General features: G+C 52.0%; 1 protein-coding gene across 1 annotated transcript; it reads left to right on the top strand.

The window, feature by feature from the left end:
• Window positions 1-3,969: 3,969 nt before the first annotated feature.
• On the top strand, window positions 3,970-13,784 carry APOL6 (apolipoprotein L6). The gene is made up of 4 exons (XM_025461250.3): window positions 3,970-4,168; window positions 7,814-7,922; window positions 9,330-10,164; window positions 10,922-13,784. Exons 2-4 carry the CDS (start codon window positions 7,852-7,854, stop codon window positions 11,132-11,134), a joined length of 1,119 nt encoding a protein of 372 aa, XP_025317035.3. The 5' UTR covers window positions 3,970-4,168; window positions 7,814-7,851; the 3' UTR covers window positions 11,135-13,784.
• The last annotated feature ends 5,636 nt before the right edge of the window (window positions 13,785-19,420 follow it).

The following is a 19,420-nucleotide window of genomic DNA, read 5'->3' as shown; positions in this document are numbered from 1 at the left end:
TCTCCCTCTGCCTATGTCTCTGCATCTCTCTGTGTGTTTCTCATGAATAAATAAATAAAATCTTCTTAAAAAAATAAATAAGGGCTGTGACAGAATGAGAGAGGACCAGACCCCTGCCTTCAGAGCCTGGTGGCTCCATTGGGTAGATCCGCTGCCTTGCAGATACAACCTCTGGGTGTGATTTGGGGTGTGACCCTTGGGGAGGAGTAGAGACATCCAGTGCTTTATCTGGGTTGTTGCATCTCATAAGGAAGGTCTTCTTTAGTCCTATACCTGGAAGGAGGATGTGGGGGTGGGCAGCGCAAAGGATGAGGTACAGAGGACACCTGTTACTTTCCCCTGCCCAACATCCTTTCTTGGCCAATTCTAGGAAGAGCGCCCCCTTCCTTTGCGTAACTGCCTCTCCTCTACCCCATGTGGTTCTGGTGGGAGCACCAACCACCAAGCCCCACCTCATGCCTCTCAGCCTCTGAGAGCCCGGTGTCTGTGTGCCCCACCCCAGATTCATATGCTGGAATCCTACACCCCATATGATGGTATTTGGAGGTAGGGCCTTTGGAAGGTGATTGATTAGGTAGTGAGGGTGGAGCCTTCAGGAGCAGGATTGGTGCCCACTTCTAAAAGATCCCACAGCAACCTGGCTGCTTCCACGTGTGAGGATACAAGGAGAAGTCAGCAGTCTGCAACCCCGCAGTGGGTCTTCACCAGAAACCCCCACCCCCATGCTGGCACCATGATCTCGGACATCTGGCTTCAATAACTGTGACAAATGTCTGTTGTTTAGAAGCCATCCAGTCTGCAGCGTTTTTGTTATAGCAGTCCCCACAGGACTAAGATTAAGACACACCCCAAAACACACTCTGTGACCCCGGCTAGGTCAACCACATCTTCCTGAAGGATCACAACACCCGAACAGTCAGGAAGGGGCAGGTGGCTGAGTTATGTGATGAAACCAGCCTCCTGAGTTGCCCCCAGCTCTCGATGAGCTGCTGGCTGCTGGCTCCCTGTCCTTTCCCAGGCCTGGAGGTTTTGTTGCACCTTTGAAGCTGGAGCTGCCTCGGGGATGTGCCAGAAAATTCCTAAGTTATGTAAGTGTGAATCAATCTCTGGGGCTTGTGTTCAAAAAACTGAATAAAGTCCAGCTCCAGGCAGCACAAAGGTGCCTGGCAGTCAGCTCCCTAATTCTCTAGCAACAGCGATTGTGGCCAAGCCCCAGCAAGGAGGGTCTGACCTCCAGCCTCAGGCTGGTGAACTAGTTGGCATTCCTACCATCCTCATTTAGGTTACAAAAGGGAGGCACTAATGGTTTGTTTGGTGACATAGAAATGCTCTAAGCCTTTGACAAGAGCAAAGGGGATTTTTTTTTGAAATAGCTCCCTGTGGATAGTATCCTTGATCTGTGAGACGTCCCGTCCCCAACCCTCTCCACCATCAATCTCTCAAAGAACGAGGGCAAAAAACAAGAAGTCCTCAGGATGGGGGCAATTTGCAGACCTGACCTTAGGGAAGTCCCTATAGAGAGGGGTGGAGGGAGAACCCTTCCAGAATGGGGAGGGAGGCAGGCAGATGGAAGATCAAGAGTCACAAGTCAAGGGTTAGTGTCCCAACAGCAATTGCTCCCCGGATGGTCAGACTCTGGCAGAGTGGCCTGAAAACTCTGTGTCGGGGGAGGAGGCAGCCAGGAGCAGAGAGGACCGGGGCAGGAGCAGGAGCCAGAGAAGACTCTGTGGTGTGTTTGGGTCAAGAAAGGGGCTTGGAGGCCCCTGGGTGGCTCAGTGGTGGAGTGTCTGCCTTCGGCTCAGGGCGTAATCCCAGGGTGCTGGGATCAAGTCCCGTGTCAGGCTCCCCACAGGGAGCCTGCTTCTCCCTCTGCCTGTGTCTCTGCCTCTTTCTCTGTGTCTCTCATGAATAAATAAATAAAATATTTTTAAAAAGAAAGAAAGAAAGAAAGAAAGAAAGAAAGAAAGAAAGAAAGAAAGAAAAAGAAAGAAGAAAGAAAGAAAGAAAGAAAGAAAGAAAGAAAGAAAGAAAGAAAGAGAAAAGAAAAAGAAAGAAAGGGGCTTGACCACCTCCTCCCCAACCCCCAGGCCTCCTGGGCTAGTCCTCCCCCTAGACTGCCCCCTGCAGCTTCCCAGGGCCTGAGTGAGGTCTGCAAGGCAGGACCCAGGCCCAGGGCATGGGGACGTCACAGAGAGGTAGGAGCCTGTTCCTTGGGGGCAGGATGCCAATGTGGCTGAAACCAGAGCATCTGTAGCTCCTCGGAGCCCGGGGACCACCAGCAAGTCAGCAGAGAGCCACCAGGTAGACAGTGGGACACAGGAGGCCTCAGTGCAGGCCAGTGAGACCCCAGAGGGACCACCCAGCTGCCTTCTCAGTGGGCTACAAACTTTCAACGGGAGAAGAAAAGCCTTGATGCCAAATTCAGGTCCGGATGTACCCGAACATGCCCCACCGGCCGACTTCACCCAAAACAGCGTGCCTGAAATCACAAGAGACCGAGGGAGCTTTAAGGCAAGCCGAGTCTCTTGGGGCTCTTGCTTCACAAGGGCCATCGGGGTGAGCACCACTCAGTCGTTCGGCCAGCCTGGCCCCTGAGGCTCCCAGGACCCTGGAGAGGCCTGGGCATCTGGGTCTATGTTGGGGGGGGGTTGGGGGGGGAGAGGAGAAGCAGCAGAGGGGCTGGATGGCAGCTGGGCTGACCAGCCCTCCAGCAAGGATGGCCTCCGAGGGCCCCTGAGCGCAGGAGGCCAGGACACCAGGGACCCAGAGGCCCCGCCGAGTCGCAGCTCAGCAACTCATCAGCCTCCCATCCCTCCTCCCTGCTAGAGGGCCCGGGGGACGCCCGCAGAGCCAAGGCTGGCTGGTTGGGCCACTCCGTGTGCCAGCGGCAGCCCCCAGTGTGGCCTCCAGGAGGGCAGAGGAGAGGACCTGGGGCTCCCGGCCTGATCCACAGGAACAGAGCACGCGGCCCTCGCACAGGGACACAGATCTCAGCCCACGACTGTGAGGCAGGCCATTCCCACAGACACGGAGCCCAGAACTGGGTCCCTCGCCCTGTCCTAGCTGTGCGACCACGGGCAAGCCCCTGCCCCCTCCCCCCGCCAGCCCGAGGTCTCAGTTTCCTCATCTGCAGATCGGGAGACCCGCAACCACAATCTTGTATCTCAAACCATCGGGGCCAGATATGTTCCAGAGTTTCCAATGGTTTGGATGTGGGGAGAGGAAAGGTCTTTCTTTTTCTTTTATTTATTTATTTTTTAAAGATTTTATTTATTTGTTCATGAGAGACACACAGAGAGGCAGAGACACAGGCAGAGGGAGAAGCAGGCTCCATGCAGGGAGCCCGATGGGGGCAGGACTCGATCTCAGGACCCCGGGGTCACGCCCTGAGCTGAAGGCAGCGGTTCAACCACTGAGTCACCCAGGCGTCCCAGGAAAGGTTTAGTCACACCCTAATACTTCTGCAGGGAAACAATGAATATGCAAATGAAGTGGGATACATAAAAACCAGGTCCCTGCAGAGGCGGGGTCAGGTTCCACCACCAAATGATTTACGGAAACACACCGGGTCTTCAGAGAATTCTGCACTCCCCAGTTACACACGGGAGGCGGCAGACCTTGCCCGGCACCCAGCTCAGAGGGGCGAGGAAGCCACATGAGGGCAGCCCACCCATGGTGACCACCGTCGAAGCGCTTGCGGGGTCCACCTGGGCCCCAGGGGCCTCACTCCTCACCATGGCTCTGTGCCACAGGAGCTATTTTTATACCCATTTCCCAGGTGGAGAGTGGAGGCCAGGGGCCGACCAACCCCGCGACCGCCCCCTCCCCGGGGTCCGCTGGCCTGAGTCCTTGCCTTCCTAGGCGCACAGCGAGGACAGGGTGAGGGGGCCCAGGCCCCTGCCTGCGGTGCTGCTAACCTGTCACCACACAGCTAGTAGAGAAAGGGAAAAGGAAAGGAAAAGCGAAACCCATTTTTCAAGCCCCGCCTTTCCCAGAAGCGTTGCTTCAGTAGTTGCTGTTCTGAGCTCGGCTCCAGCCTGTCGGCCCCTGGGAGTAGGCCACGGGGGTCTCAGGCTTTCCCCGGGACCGCAGCTCCGGCCGGAGACTCCACCCTTGCTGCCTGGCCTCCCACAGGCCCCCGCCACCGGGCGAGAGGACCCCCCGAGAGGTGAGGACTGGGGGGGGGGCCTCCTCTCCCCAGGCACCGAGGCCACAGTGAAAGCAGGCAGGGGAGGGAGGCTGCTTCCTGCCCTGACGACTGGGCTAAGGCACTTGGTTTGGGACAAAGAGCTGTCACCAGGGTCCCCGGAGTTCAAACCCCTCCTGCCAAGGATCTGACCTCAGGAAAGGTCTAAACCTCAACCTCTTTGATGGTATATCAGGGGAGGACTCTCTCCTGGGCTGTTTGAAGTTTAAATGGAAACAGGATTAAGAAGGTGCGAGGACAAACCAAGGTACGTCTCCCCTCCACTGGCTGGGGAACACCCCCCCCCCCCAAGCCCTAGCCGAGAGGGCCCAGCCCCTGGAACATAGGAGGCCTCACTGGTGACAGGCTTTTCCCTTGAGGGGATGTCATCCTCACAGAACAAAAATGCTCAGCAGCTTGTCTCTGAACTGCAAAACCATCTCATGTTCCCAGGATTGTAGGTTTATTGGGGGGAGGTTTTGGGAAGTGGGGGGAGACAGTGGTAAAGATTTCGGGGAGTATCTCAAAGCCGTGTTCTCTGAGCAAGCTGCCTTTATGAGGGAGCTGGTTTGCAGGACAGGGGCCTCTGGACAGCAGAATGAGGCTGAAGGCTCCCCAGGCAGGCAAAGAACAACTGCCATAAATACAAGCTCACAAGTGGAAAAAGAGAAGGTGGGGGGGGATGGGACCTGGGCTGGACCAAAGGGCTCCCTGGGTCACCTTCGCTTCTCATCCCATAGGATTCATGGGAAATGGCAAGGTATCACAGGGCACCGGCAAAGAATGGGGGTTTTTCTTTTCTTTTCTTTCTGAAGATTTATCTATTTATTTTGAGAGAGAGAGAGCGAGCAGGGGTGGGGGCAGAATGAGAGGGAGAATCTCAAGCAGATTCCCTGCTAAGCCTGGAGCCTGACCTGGGGCTCAATCCCAGGACCTGAGCTGAAATCAAGAATCAGATGCCCAATGGAATAAACCACCCCCGCACCCCAAGACTGAGGTTTTTCAACCTTAACCCCACTGACATTTTGGGCTGCGTCGTCCCTTGTTGTGAGGCTGTCCTGTGCATTACAGGGCGTTTAGAAACAGCACTGGCCTCTACCAACTCAAGGCCAATAGCTGCACTTCCTGCTTCTCCCAGAGTTGTATGGCAATTGAAAATGACTCCAGATATTACCAACACCCTCCGGGGAGAAAACTCACCCGCGATTAAGGTCTGCTGCTCTAGGCTTGTATTGCAGACCTAGCTGGAATCACACTGTGCTCTCGTATCTACCAGTTGCATGGCACTGGTGCCCTGTGCCTCAGTTTCCTCATCTAGGAAATGGGGATAATATTAGCATCTATGTCAGAGAGCCATTGAGAGGATTAAAGGTGTATAAAGTAGGTAGATGCACGTCTGACACAATTAAGCACAAAAATGTGCCTCCTATTATAGGTCACGTGCACTCTGGAGCCAAACCCCTGAAACTTAGCTTGATAAGCCAGTTAGAACACATTTTTTATCTTTGATGCAGTAACTCTACCTCAAAGACAATCCCAAAGAAATAACCAAATGTGTAGACCAACTTTTATGTAACGATCCAAAAGTATTTATAAAGCAAAGACTGTAAAAACAAACAAAAACAAAGCTCAGGGCAGCCCCAGTGGCGCAGGGGTTTAGCCTCGCCTGCAGCCCAGGGTGTGATCCTGGAGACCCTGGATCGAGTCCCATGTCAGGCTCCCTCCACGGAGCCTGCTTCTCCTTCCTCCTGTGTCTCTGCCTCTCTGTCTCTATGAATAAATAAATAAGATTTAAAAAAAAAAAAAAAAAAAAAGCTCAAACTGAAGACAACCCAAAGATTCAATGGTAGGGGAGTTATTAAATACATAATAATACATCTATCTAATGGAATGTTGCACAGCCTTTAAATAGCTTGTTTGAAACTATTTAATAATACCGGGCACCATAACGTTGATGTAATGTTAAGTGACAAAAATTCGCACAAAACTGAATGAATGATGAGTCTAAACTTTGTTTTGCTTGTAAATAAAATGTCCCCAGTGGTTATTTTGTGTGATGAGAATACAGAATAATTGTATTCTTTATTTCCAAACTTTCTACAGTAAACCTGTATTTATTTAAATCATTAGAAGAAGAAAAAAACATTGCAAGGATTTTTGTGCCTTCAAAATATGTATGGGAGGACTTTTCTCCTAAGTTCTTTCAGAAATAGAGAGGGAGAGGAAGATGACCAGGAGAGAGAAGGCCTATCACGACCATAGCATTTCTGACCAAAACTCTGGGGCCAAGCACCAAATATAGAAAAAGAAATGAGAGAGAGTGTGTTCTTTCCTAGGGACCGAAACAAAAGCACCACCGACTGGGGGGATGGAAACAACAGAAATGTATTCTCTCACCCTGTGATTTCCTGTAAATACAATGTCTCTTACCACTTCCACCAACCTAGTACAAGCAGCCGTCCTCTCTTGCTCTAACCACCACGATCACTTCTAACTGGTCTCTTTGCTTCATCTCTTGCAAATCCAGAATCTCTTTTCCAGCCAGAGTGATCATTCTAACATATAAGTTAGATCAGGGCCACCACTAGCCCATTGGGTGCCCTGGGGCTTATTAGAAAAAGCCCACCCAGCCCGTGCTCCTTTCTCCAGATAGACACAGCACCTCCCCCATCCCTGGCTCCCAGGTCTCAACACTTGGCAAGTAGATTCTGGGTTGGATTTCACACCCCACCTGTATGCTCCCGCAGGCCCTTTTGCTGTTCTCATAATATTAATATGTCCATAGGAATATAATTTATGCCAAGGGGCCTTATAAATTGTTGCCTTGTCCTGTGACATGATCTTTTAATTACTATAATCAATTTATTTATAATAGCCCATGACTGGAAACAACCCAAACATACCAATCGATAGAAGAATAGATCAACAGGTTGCAGTGTATTGATTGATTGATCGATTGATTTTTAAGATTTTATTTATTTATTTGGGGTGTGGGGAATCGGGGAGGAGCAGAGGGAGAGGGACAAGCAGACTCCCTACTGAGTGCAGAGTCGAGGTGGGGCTCGAATGCAGGACCCTGAGATCACGACCTGAGCTGAAACTAGAGTCGGACGCTTAACCAACAGAGCCACCCAGGCACCCTGCAGTGTGTTTGTACAATGGAATACTCCACAGCAATCATTTTTAAAACCAGTGATACCACAACATGAGTGAATTTCACACACATTCTATTGAGTGGAAGAAGCCAAACAAATTAATCCATTTATATGAAGTCCAGAGTAGGCAAACTGATCAATGGTTGTAAAGAGTGGTTACCCCTGGGATGGAGCGAGTACTGACTTCGAGTGGTTCAAAGAAAGCTGCTTTTCTCTGTCGTGATGAGGGTGATTACTTGGGTGTGTATATATGAAAGTTTATTGAGCCGAGGACTTGCCTCGGTAGACATGCAGAGGATCTGCATAGAAGCTACACGGCAATATAAACCGCACAGGTTTGACAATATTTAGCATATTATCAGTATCGCATTATTATTTGGATTTTATGTAACCTAAAATTGCGCCGTAAACTTTGAATTTCACAAGGTTTCCTGGCACCTGCACTAACCGTGTTTTCCATGTGTCCAACCAGAACGTGGTGTGCCTCCCGAAGACACCTCTAATTCTCCCATGGGCACAGCGAGGTCAGTTTTGGGGCCACAGGAGCCGCTGGACAACCAGGCAGAGACAAGATGCTCGAGGTAACGGGGCGGGGGGGGGGGGGGGGAGGAAGCTTTGTCCCTGGGGAGGAGAGGGGTCCTGCTGAAACGCTCAAGGCATCCTCCTGATGGGTGACAGGGCAAAAAAGTATTCCACGGCCTACACTGAATATTTTGGAGAGAAGGTGAGGTCAGGTGCCCGACCTCGGGCAATAGGCATGGAAGGCCAGAAACTGCCCCGCTCATGGGGTGAGGCCCGTGAGGACTGTCAATGCGCAGGGGTTTCCTTGGAAGCATATTTGGTTTTTCACCTTTTCAGTTGAGAAATTTTGTGTGTGTGTGTGAAGAGAGAGAGAGACAGGTATTAAAAGACATCTGCATAGATACGTCAGCAAGGAGTTCCTAACAGGGGCTGACAGATGACAGAGAAACAGCCCAGAGTAGCGGTGGGCTCTGAGCTCCTTCTCCACCTCACGCATTCCTTCGGGCGAGTCCCCTTTCCTCCCTGGGCTTCTGTTCCCTCCGCTGAAAAGTAAAGGTGGCAGCTTGGATCCTGGCCAGGCTTCCTTCCAGTTCTGATTCTCTTCCTTGGGCCAGGGCATCTGCCATCCCCTGGCCTCCTAAGTTCACCCTGAAGGAGATGCACCAATGGCCTTTGGCATGAAGAATGTGCCCGAAGGAGAGGGATTGCTCTTCCCCGGTACTGCTTTCCCATAAAGCCCAAACTCCTCCAGGGTGACGAGGATGCCTTAATACTTTGTACTGTGAGATACTGGAAAGGAGAGGCCAAGGCCCCTCTGTCCCTGACATCTTCTACGAAGCACCAATCCCATCTGCTTGAGTGGTCAAATAAACCTGGCCCCGGACCAAGGAGAACCTTCAGAATATTAGTGATAATTCACTTCAGCCCTCTCGGTGTGTAGCTCCTGATGGAGGCGAACGAAGGCCACCACGGCAGCCAAACTCAAGGTCATGGGAGTGTAGGCTGCGTTGTACGATGTGGAGCCTCCTCCTCTGACCCGCCTCTACAAATACAGGACCCTCCACCTGGTCTCCTCCTTCTCCTGCTTTTCCCACACCTGTTCCTCCATCAGTCCCAGGCTCTTTATCTGACTCAGAACTTAGCATTCCGTCACCGCTCGCAAGGCTGACCGTGTCCCTCAGGAACTAATCTACCTTCTCCATCTCTTTAGCCAAGGCTCTGTTTCTCCCACCTGTCCCTCCAGAAACTCCTCTTATGTGTTTCTTCTCTCCACGGAAGCAGCAGCTCCCGACAACGCTCTGGCACTTTCCGTGACCGGGTCAGAGTTCACAGGGGTGTCAGGGAGATGCAGAAGGATTCAGAGGCAGGAGTGGCAAGAACATGCAGAAACCGCAGTGGGCCTGACAAAGAATGTGACTTCCCCTTTTGGGGAGCTTAAGCGAAACCTTTATGTTGTTCACCCACAGGGACCAGGAGGGCATCCTTCTGAGGGAGGGCATGCAGCAACAAGATAGGGACCTGTCCGCTGAAGAAATAAGGTTTTTGGAAGAGTATCCCATCATCAAAGAAGAGATGGAAGCGAACATCAGAAAACTCCATGCCCTTGCAGACCACATTGACGCAACTCATAGAACGCAGATCAAGACCAACATGGTGACCAGCTCCGTCGCGGTGGTCTCAGGAGCCATGAACTTCCTGGGTCTGGCCCTCGCTCCGGTAACAGCGGGAGGAAGTCTGATGCTCTCTGCTGCTGGTAAAGTTTTGGGAACAGCAGCCACGACCACCGGCATCGTCACCAATGTTGTGGAACACTTGCAAAATCAAGACATCCAAGCTCAGGTCAGCAACCTAGTGCCTACCCACAGCCACAACGCCCGGGAGGCTGAGGTCGAGAACGCAGTCTGCGCCATGACTGTCCGGAAGGTGGCCTATGATTATAGGAGTAAAATCAAGGACGTCAAGAGGACCATCCATGCCCTTCAGATAGCCAGGGAGCGCCCGCGCCTGGTCACTGCTGCCAAGCGCCTCATGACCACTGGCCAAGTCTCGGCCCGGAGGAGCAGGCAGGTGCGGAGGGCCTTCAAGGGCACCACGCTGCTGATGACGAGAAGTGCTCGCTTGATGGGGAGTGTCATGGCTGGGCTCTCCCTCCACGGGGATCTGACCACCCTCCTGAGGAACTGGAAGCAACTGAAAGAGGGAGCAAGCAGCACGCTTGCAGAAGAGCTGAGGGCCGAGGCTTGGGAGCTGGAAACGAAGCTGACAGAACTCTCCCGGCTCTATGAGAGCCTGTGGCAGAAGGTGAGGCCGGCCTCTCCCTCTCGGGAGGCTGGAGCGGGCTGGGAGGCTTTAAGGGGGGCTCCCGGCACCAAGGTTGACGGGCAGGGCCTTGAGGGAGCCGCGTGTGGGTGAGATGTCCGCCTGGATGTTCCAGAGGACGTGGGGCTCCTGGTGGCCCGGGGGCCAAACCGCATGAGGCGCATCTGGAGGATAAGGGCGCTGTCGGGGGCAGACCTGGTCACGCCTTCCGTCTCTCGCAGGCCTCCCTGAGGTCCCTGTGCTGGGAAGAGGCTCTTCCCCGCTGCAGAGAAGAGGCCCTGGGCCACTGGGAGTGTCGTGGACGGGATGTGTCTCTGAGCCTTCATAGGTTGAAGCCCCAGTGTGACTACGGGTGGGGGGGGCGCTTGGGGAGGCAACTGGGGCTGAATAAGGCCACTGGAAGGGGTGATCCTAGGAGAGAGCAGGAGGGAACATGAGACCCCGTCTCCGCCTGCGCAGTCTGCGAGGATACGGCGAGAAGGTGGCCATCTGCGACCAGGAGGGAGGTCTCGCCAGAAACCCAATGGGCCAGAGCCTCCAGAACCAGGGGAGCACATAGTCCCATTATTTAAGGCCCCCTCGCCTGTGCTGTTCTGCTCGGACAGCCCCCCTGACTCAGACAGGGAGCGGAGGTAACTCAACCAAGTTCTCGAAGCTAGCGGGTGGCAGAGCCAGGAAGCCCGACCGCTGGGGGCCCCCCCGAAGCCCTCCTCTGACCGCTGTTTTTGTTTCTTTACAGAAACTGTTGCAAGAGCAAAGGCCCGGGAACTCATTTTTTTTATTTTATTTTATTTTTTATTCTCTTTCTTTTTCTTTTTTTTATTTTTTTTCTTTCACCGAAGCTCATCTTAGGCGGAGCCACGGGGTCTCCGCCTTGCCCCCTCATCCCCCCTGCCCCCAGGCAGGTGGGCAGGCTTGGCAAGGCAGGATCCCAGGTGACAGGAGAGGATGAGGGCAGGTGGGGACCACAGGTCACTGGGCAGAAAGAAGGGCACAGGGTAGGGGCAGGCTGGGTTGTGGGCAGAGGCGATGCCCGGAGTGTTAGCAACCGGGAGGGCCCACTGGGTCCTGAGGGCGCTGCGAGCCAGTGAGCATGGTGAGGTCAATCTGTCCTGCCTCCCCTCCCCAGCCTGCTTCCTTTTGTTCCCTCTCCCTCTGCTGGGGGCAGGGGGCACCTCATTCCCACTGCCTCTCCCGTGTCCCGGTCACTCCCTCTCCCCCTAGGTCCGCAGGAAGCACATGTGGATCGGTGCAGGCGCTATAACACATTCAGAGGATGAGCCAGGAGGGTCCCCAAGGTGAGGGGCCCCCAGTGCTCTGCTCCCTTCCTCCCCCACCTCTAGGAATGCCCAGTAATTCTCTGGGGTTTGCATACAAAAAGATGTCACTGGAACCTGCTCGACCAGATTCCATCAGAAGGAGAGAGGCCCAGGGGCCCTTTCTCCCCCCAAGTTCAGAGCAACTTAGGATGTCCTCTCCAGGCTTCCCGGTTCACCTGTCTTCCTGTGAACTCCTTTCTTACATCTCAGCTGCTATTCTGAAAGCCATGCATGGACATTCAATGCAACTTTTTAAAATTCAGGCAAGTCAGACACAGGGGTTAGATATAAGGCAGCAATCAAGGGTGGCTCCTGTTGGCAGTTTGGCGTAGAATTCCTACCCCGTGCTTCTCTTGCTTTGGGGTGTCAGAGGGCCAGCCTTGCTGACTTGTCATGAGACTGCCCAATGGAGACCCTCCCTCGAGGCTGTGATACATGATAGATTTTTTTCCTGCGGCCTAGAGTTTTCTCTGTCCCTCTCATTCTCCATTCCTTCTAGAACTTCCCATTTTGCTGTTTTCACTTAGTGATATTTTCCAACCATTCTATATTTCACTTCATTTTTAGAGTTTTTTAATGTTGCAAAATAGTCTCTCTCTCTCTCTTTTTTTTTTTTTTAAGATTTTACTTATTTATCCATGAGAGACAGAGAGAGAGAGAGAGAGAGGCAGAGGCACAGGCAGAGGGAGAGAAGCAGGCTCCATGCAGGAAGCCTGAGGTGGGACTTGATCCCGGGGCTCCAGGATCACGCCCTGGATCAAAGGCAGGCGCCAAACTGCTGAGCCACCCAGGGATCCCCACAAAATAGTCTCTTGATTATATATACGATCTATTATTTTTTAATTTTTTTCTAAAGATTTTATTCATTTATTCATGAGAGAGAGGCAGAGACACAGCAGAGGGAGAAGCAGGCTCCCTGCAGGGAGCCCGAGGTGGGACTTGATTCCCAGACTCCAGGATCAAGCCCTGGGCCAAACAAAGGAGGCGCCAAACCACCGAGCCACCCAGGGATCCCTATATATGATCTTTTAAAGTAGACATATGTTAGTCATCATTCTCTGTTTTAAGTGACCAAAAGTAAGGCAAACTGGCCTACACAAAAAAGGGAATTTATTGACTCATGGGCTTAAAAAGCTTAGGGATCCAGCGGTCTGCAGGTGCATCTGGACCCAGAGAGTAAAAATGATGTCACCAGGCATTTGTCTTTCCATTTCTCAGACAGGCCTGCACGAGCTTCAGACAAGAGGCACGCTCCCCAACTCCTCCACACCCCGCTGCACCCCCTTCAGCTGCGGAAAGGATCAGGGCAGGCCTCCAGGGCCCACTCTGAGTGGTCAGGACTGGGTCACGTGCCTTTGCCTGTGCTGGTTGCAGGTCTGAGCTGGGGATGCTACGGAGTGGAGTACGTGAGTGGAGAAAGGAGTCCAAAGAGGAAAAGCCACAAGTGGTACAGTAGCTGCCCTCCTCTTTTAGGGACATTTAGATGACTTCATTTTTTTTTTATTATGCACAGTGGTACAATGATATCTGCATGCCAAAATCTTGTTGCATCATTATTACAATTTTTTTTTCTTAAAATAGAATCCTTGAATTGAGGTGTCCTGAATAAAGAAGGATCATATGAAGGGAAAGGAGGAGTCTCCTCCTACCCCCCAATACAGTAGTGAACTGTATCATGGGAAGCCGGGGAAAGATTTAGAGTGGAGGGGAAAGAGAGGCACTATCCTCATTTCGGTCCACAGCCCAACAGTCCCGTTGTCCGCACCCCGCCGTCGAGGGGAGAAATGCTTGCCATGCCATGCCACTGTGCTTTCTGCTTTTGCTGTCTTGTTTCTTCGTCCGAAGTTCTTCACGAGCAGAATGATGGCAGAAAAACTCTCTGAAGGCCTGATATACTACAGAAGCCATTTAAGGATCAACAGGACCGCGTGTAAACTTTGTTCGAACCGAGAGCCTGACTCAGGGCCCAGCACTCTCATGGGTCATGCACCTGCTTCGTGAATGAGCAGCCCCAAGGGAACCGTCCTGTCCTTGAGATGTCAATCAATGCTCCTAGGCCCTGCATCCCTGTCTGCCGGCCTGCGAATCTATAATCATTAGAGCTTTTACAAGATGTAAGAAAGGCTGTAACCTTGTACAAATTGTTCATTTTCTTCCCCGGGAAGGGCGTGGGTTCCCGGGCAGCTGTTCTTCCTGACTTGAGCTCTTTCTTACTTTTAGAGATTTTAAAAGGTATGTTCGTTGTTGTGTCCACAATAAGTAAATAAACAATAAGTAAATAAACATTGTGGGTCCACGATAAGTTGATACTGTTGCCTCGGTGTATGAGCATCCTTAAGGTGCCAGAGAAACTCTATGGATAATAACACCCGGCACAGGGGCGCTTGCGTGGCTCAGTGGTTGAGCGTCTGCCTTCAGCTCAGGTCGCAATCCTGGGGTCCTGGGATCGAGTCCCACATCGGGCTCCCCACTGGGAGCCTGCTTCTCCCTCTGCCTGTGTCTCTGCCTCTCTGTGTCTTTCATGAATAAATAAAATCTTAAAAAAAAAAAAAAAAAAAAACACCCAGCACAGAGGAGATTGTCCCTACCTGCAGGGGTGTTGTTTCTTCTGCGGAATGTCTGGAAGAAAAATGTAGAAGAATGAATGAGAGTGGAGTTCAGAGAGCCACCTCCGACACTCATTTGCCTACTTCCACTGGTGCTCGAGCCCCGAGGTAAGTGTAACCAGAGTGAAATCCGGGGCTCCCTTCCGTCATGGGTGTGTGGTGTCCACTCTCAATGGCAGAAATGCTGCTGCTTCCTGAGGCTGCTGCCGGAGAGGCCACCCTGCCCGCCTCACCCGCGGCTCTCAGCCTCGGCCTCTCCTCCCTGAAGGCAGGGCTCCCGATTGGGCTCTCGGCTGCTCCGCCTCTGCACCCCACTCCCTGACTCGGAGCCCCGGCGGCCTTCCCCACCCTGCACCCCACAGTGCCTCCAACCCCAGCATCATCGTCTGCTTCCCTGCAGCATGATCTCTCCACCCCCGCCCCCAGGAATCCTGCAGAATGGGTGCCTTCACCTCCTTCATTGCACCTCCCCGCCAGTTAAGACTTTGCACTCCTCGCCAAGGGAAGCCCTTCCACCCTCGGTGCTACTCAGGACAACCCCACCCTAACCACCTGCCTGTCTCGTCCAGTCTGGGGGCAGTTGTTTGTTGGGACCCCATGACTGCCCACCACGGTGGGTCAGGAGTTCTGGGAAGCCTATGGGTTCGGAGGTGAGGAGACACACACATTCACGTGCTGCACTGAGAGAGGAGCAAGCTGTTAGGTGCCCCGTGATGCCACAACCTACATGAGTTGGAAGCTTTTCCGAAGCGTTGGGCTGATCAGTGGCCAGTGAATTTGTCCTGCCCGTGCTGAGGTCTGTGACAGCAGCAGACAGGAGGTCAATAGTCCTGCTCATGCCCTGCCCCTCATACTAGCAGGAAATTAGGAATCTCAGTCAGTAAGCTAAACCCCAGGGCAGCTGGGGGAAGCGTGACAGGCCCTGCTTAGGTTTCAGAAGCCTCATGTACCCAGACTCATCAGCACCTGACTAACGGTGGGTGGCCTCAAGGGCCCTTCCGTGTCTTTGGCTCATCCAAATCCATCCTCAACCATGAGCTTCAGGGGGCCCTTGAATCTGTGATTAAATGCAAAATATTGTCATCTACAAATCAGTCCCATGAGTCTAAAGTCTAACCTTCCATGGAAAGTCCGCAGTTAGCAGGTGACAATCAACCATCTAGTAGAACAGCCCCGCTCTGCCCTTCACTCGGCTGCTCCCTCTGTACCAAGCACTTCTGTCTGAATCGTCCTGGGTCTGCTGTTGGGCAGTAAAAAGTTTGCTTCCAAGAGGTTCTGAAGTGGATCAGATCAAAACACTAATTAATTAACTCCAAGGTCTTGCTATAACCAGAGTTTCTCCCATTTCCCTTCCCAAATGATATGAAACCGTGTTGAATAGAGCTCTTCAAAGATTTTGCAATGAGATCAAGATTTAGCAAAAGGATAGTCCAACAGTAAAAAAGCTGAAAGGAGAATGCTCACCCTTTCCATTGCAGATTTCCAGGAGAAAAAAAATATTAAAATTTGATCTCCTTGCAAATTAAAGTTTAAAAGAGTTAGTCTGAAATCAAATTGTGTTGCCCTCAGGAGATACAAGTTCGAAGAGATCAAAATCTTTTAAAGTCCAAAGGAATCAAAGCCCCAAATCAGTTTCTCTTCTAGAGCCTGATGCAGTTTTTTCAAGTAAAAAAAAATCATCCTCCCAGACGTCTTCTTTTGGTTCTCTTTGGCTAAAAGGGTTCTTTAAGTTTTTAAACCTCGGAATAATTCCAAACATACAGGAGAGTCCCAGAATAGTAAAAACTCTCATAAACCTCCGGCCAGATTCGCAGCTCTTCACGTCTCGTCCAGGGCCCGTTACCAATCCCGAGGCTCAGCTCCAAGCCCGCCGACTGCCTCGGCGGGAGGCTGCGCGCAAGGCTTTGTCCGGCAGAGGGCGCTCTGCAGACTACTCCGCCTGGTCCTGGGGAGCTCCGCATCAGCCCCCGCGGGAGGCCGGTGGGGAGGTGGGGAGGGATCCCAGGGAGCCCAACATCACCCTAGAGGCAGCTTTCTGGAGAGCTCCAAGGGCCCCCCACCCCCAGCTTCCCAGCTGAGGTTTTCCCTGAAGGCGGCCCCTGCCCGGTTGGACTCCCAAGGAGGTCAGCAGCACCCCCACGACCACCACCTTGTGAGTTTTGGGCCTCACCCCAGAGGGCAGGTGCCTTCCTCTAGCCTTGGCCAGTAACACCTCAGCAAACTCCTCTGCCTCCATTCCTTTTTTTAAAAAAATATTATTTAGGGACGCCTGGGTGGCTCAGTGGTTTTGCATCTGCCTTTGACTCAGATCCTGATCCCAGGGTCCTGGAATCGAAACCCGCATCGGGCTCCCCACAGGGTGCCTGCTTCTCCCTCTGCCTGTGTCTCTGCCTCTCTGTGTGTGTCTCTTATGAATAAATAAATAAAATCTTTTAAAAAATTATTATTTATAAAACCTACACTCTTCTTTGGGAGAAGCTACAGTTTGGGTATCTGAATTCTAAAATCATGGGAACGTTCCTGTGAAGAAGACATTGATGGTGGTGAGGTGTGCCTTGGAACCCAGAGACAAGTCTGAGAAATTCAGGGCTGGCCCCTCCCTGTACCCTCTCTTAGTCCTGAAGGTGGATCAAAATAATATTTTTAAGGAAAGAGGAACAGAGTTTGGGGCGGCTGGACGAACACAGCATACCCCTGCGTGACACTACCAGATTTTTTTTTTCAGCTGGGTAAATGGTGATTCTCTTTCTCTTTTTTGAAAATTGCAGTGAAATGTACATGACATTAAATGTACCGTTTAAACCGTTTCTACATGTACAGTTCAGAGGCTTGAAGTGCGTTCACCTGGTTGTGCTCCCATCACCAGTGTCCATCTCCAGAATTTTTCATCATCTGAAATCGAAACTAAAACGGACTCAGCAGCCCCTCCCGGAGGCCCCTGGTGACCAGTGCTCTGCTCCCTGCCTCTCTGCATATGACTATTCTAGGTGGCTTCTATAAGTGCAATCACACAATATTCGTCCTTTTGTGGCTGGCTCATTTCACTTAGTATGATGTCCTCAAGGTCCCTCCATGTCGTAGCAGGTGTCAGAGTTTCCCTCCTTCTTAAGGCAGAGGAACATTCCATCACCCACGTCTACCCATTCCCCCTCCTGTGGCCACCCAGGGGGTCGCCACCTTTTGGCTACTGTGAGCAAATGCAGTGGGAGTTTCCGGCTTTCAATTCTTTTGAGTATATCCCCAGACATGGAGCTGCCTGATTAAATGATAGATCTATCATTCTTTTTAGAGATGATCTATTTATTTATTTAGGGAGAAAGTGAGCAGGAGGAAGAGCAGAGGGCGAGAGAGACACTCAGGCCGACTCTGCGCTGAGCACGGAGCTCCGGCTCCATCCCGGGGCCCTGAGATCATGACCTGAGCGGAAGCCAAGACTTGGACCCTTAACTGACTGAGCCCCCCAGGCGCCCCTCTCATTTTTTCTGAGAAACCACAGCAGCTGCACCAGTTTGCAATCCCACCCACTGCGCCCGCGGGCTCTGATTTCCCCGCAGCCTCGCCACCAGGTGCTGCTTCCTGGTGTGGCCCAGTGGCCGTCCTAACGGGTGTGGGCTGGCGTCTCCTCGTGGTTCAGGTTCGCATTTCTCGGATGAGGAGTGATTGAGCATCTTTTCCTGTGCTGATTGGCCATTTGTTTGTCTTCTGGGGATGAATGTCTACTCCAGATCACTGCCCAGTGAGTCTTTAACATCATGAATTTTTAACGGTCGACATCGATTTGAAGCTGCGGCGCGCAGCCTGGCTGACAAACTACCCTCGTCGTAGAGAAAAAATGGTCTCCCGCTCCCATCTATCAATACCAAAGAGCTGCAAGCAGAGTTTCTCTTTCCTGTAATTGATCTACTTCCTGAGCCGCCCGGCTCACTAAGGGTCAGGGGGCTAGTACGTCAACCAAGACCTGGTCCAGTGAAAGAGAGAGAGAGAGAGAGCCACCTTCCGTGAGGACAAGGCCACCTGCCTCTGTGAGCTGCCAAGGTCATAGCCACACATGACCTACACAACCAACCCCAAAGGCCTAAATGTAGGCTTTCGCCACACAGTCTCCGTGTGTCATTTTGCCCCTTCCCCTCTGGCCGTACTTGGATGCTCAGAGTATCCACTGCACCAACCCAGAGACGGACACAGAACCAGGCGGGTGGAGCTCAGAAGAAGACTTCATTACCGCTGAAGCTGTGGGAGAGCGAGACGAGCCTTGTGGGCAAGCATCTGGGCTTCAGAGGCCTTCACCCCCCAGGTGGGCAGCCCTCCGGCCCAGGCGCAGGCCGCTGCGGGCCTGCCTGTCCGACGCGGGGAGCTCGCAGGAGAACCCACACCTGCTCTCTTGCAAGCAGGCGGGTCCCGAGGAGGCTGGTGAGCAGAGGGCAGAGCTACGCGCGAACCCACTCCCACACAAATTAACAGGAAAATTCCTCCTCCTCCTCCTCCTCCTCCTCCTCCTCCTCCTCCTCCTCCTCCTCCTCCGGGAGAAGATGAAGAGAGGCCCCAGGTATTCCTCTCACGGAGTTGCCTCCACACAGGAAAAGGAAAAAGAAGCTTTTCCTCCCACATAATGCAATTTAAAAACTTGATATGAAAAAAAAATTAAAAAATAAAAATAAAAACTTGGTATGCACCCACAATTTTTCTCCTAACAAGCAGAGCATAGAGCTTCTCAAATGGCTTTGGACACGTTTGTAAAAATATTGCAAGTGCTCGCCTACAGAGAAAGTCACAATAAAGTAGAAGAAAAAGAGAAATTACTTCGGCTGAACTCTATGACCGTAGCGCCATAAAGCTGTAACCGAACGTTGTCTATTTTTTAAATTTTTATTTTTATTTTTTATTTTTTTATTTTTTAAAATTTTAATTCCAGTGAGTCGGCATAGGGTGTTACACCAGCGTCAGGGGTAGAACGAGGTGACGCGCACGTCCAGGCCTCACCTGGTGCTCATCACACCCGGTGCATGCCTTCCTTCCCATCACCTGCTTCAGCCATCCCCCACTCAACTCCCCATTTTCTTTTTTTTTCCCCTGAAATGAGATAAGGGTGTGGGCCCATTTTCTATTTTCAATTGGATTTGAAAATAGCATGTGTACAGCCTAATGAATTTTACCTACGTCTCTCCCATGTAACTACCAACCGATCGAGATACGGAATATTTGTGGCCCCCAGAAGGCTCCCTAATTCTCCGTCCCCGTCACTACTGGGTGCATCAGTTTCCTGTGGCTGCTATCTGAAATTCATAATAAATGACCACAAACTCAGCAGCTTAA

Source organism: Canis lupus, chromosome 10, assembly GCF_003254725.2.
Source record: "Canis lupus dingo isolate Sandy chromosome 10, ASM325472v2, whole genome shotgun sequence".
NCBI classification, from domain to species: Eukaryota; Metazoa; Chordata; class Mammalia; order Carnivora; family Canidae; genus Canis; species Canis lupus.
The sequence above is the reverse complement of the archived record's forward strand: the minus strand, read 5'-3'. Positions and strand labels throughout refer to the sequence as shown.

What these genes read in the sequence shown, in the direction of transcription:
- APOL6 (XM_025461250.3), top strand. Translation starts at nt 7,852, where the DNA reads ATGGGCACAGCGAGGTCAGTTTTGGGGCCACAGGAGCCGCTGGACAAC. An exon ending in GCAGAGACAAGATGCTCGAG is followed by an intron (nt 7,923 to 9,329) that starts GTAACGGGGCGG and finishes GTTCACCCACAG; the next exon opens with GGACCAGGAGGGCATCCTTC. An exon ending in ATGAGAGCCTGTGGCAGAAG is followed by an intron (nt 10,165 to 10,921) that starts GTGAGGCCGGCC and finishes GTTTCTTTACAG; the next exon opens with AAACTGTTGCAAGAGCAAAG.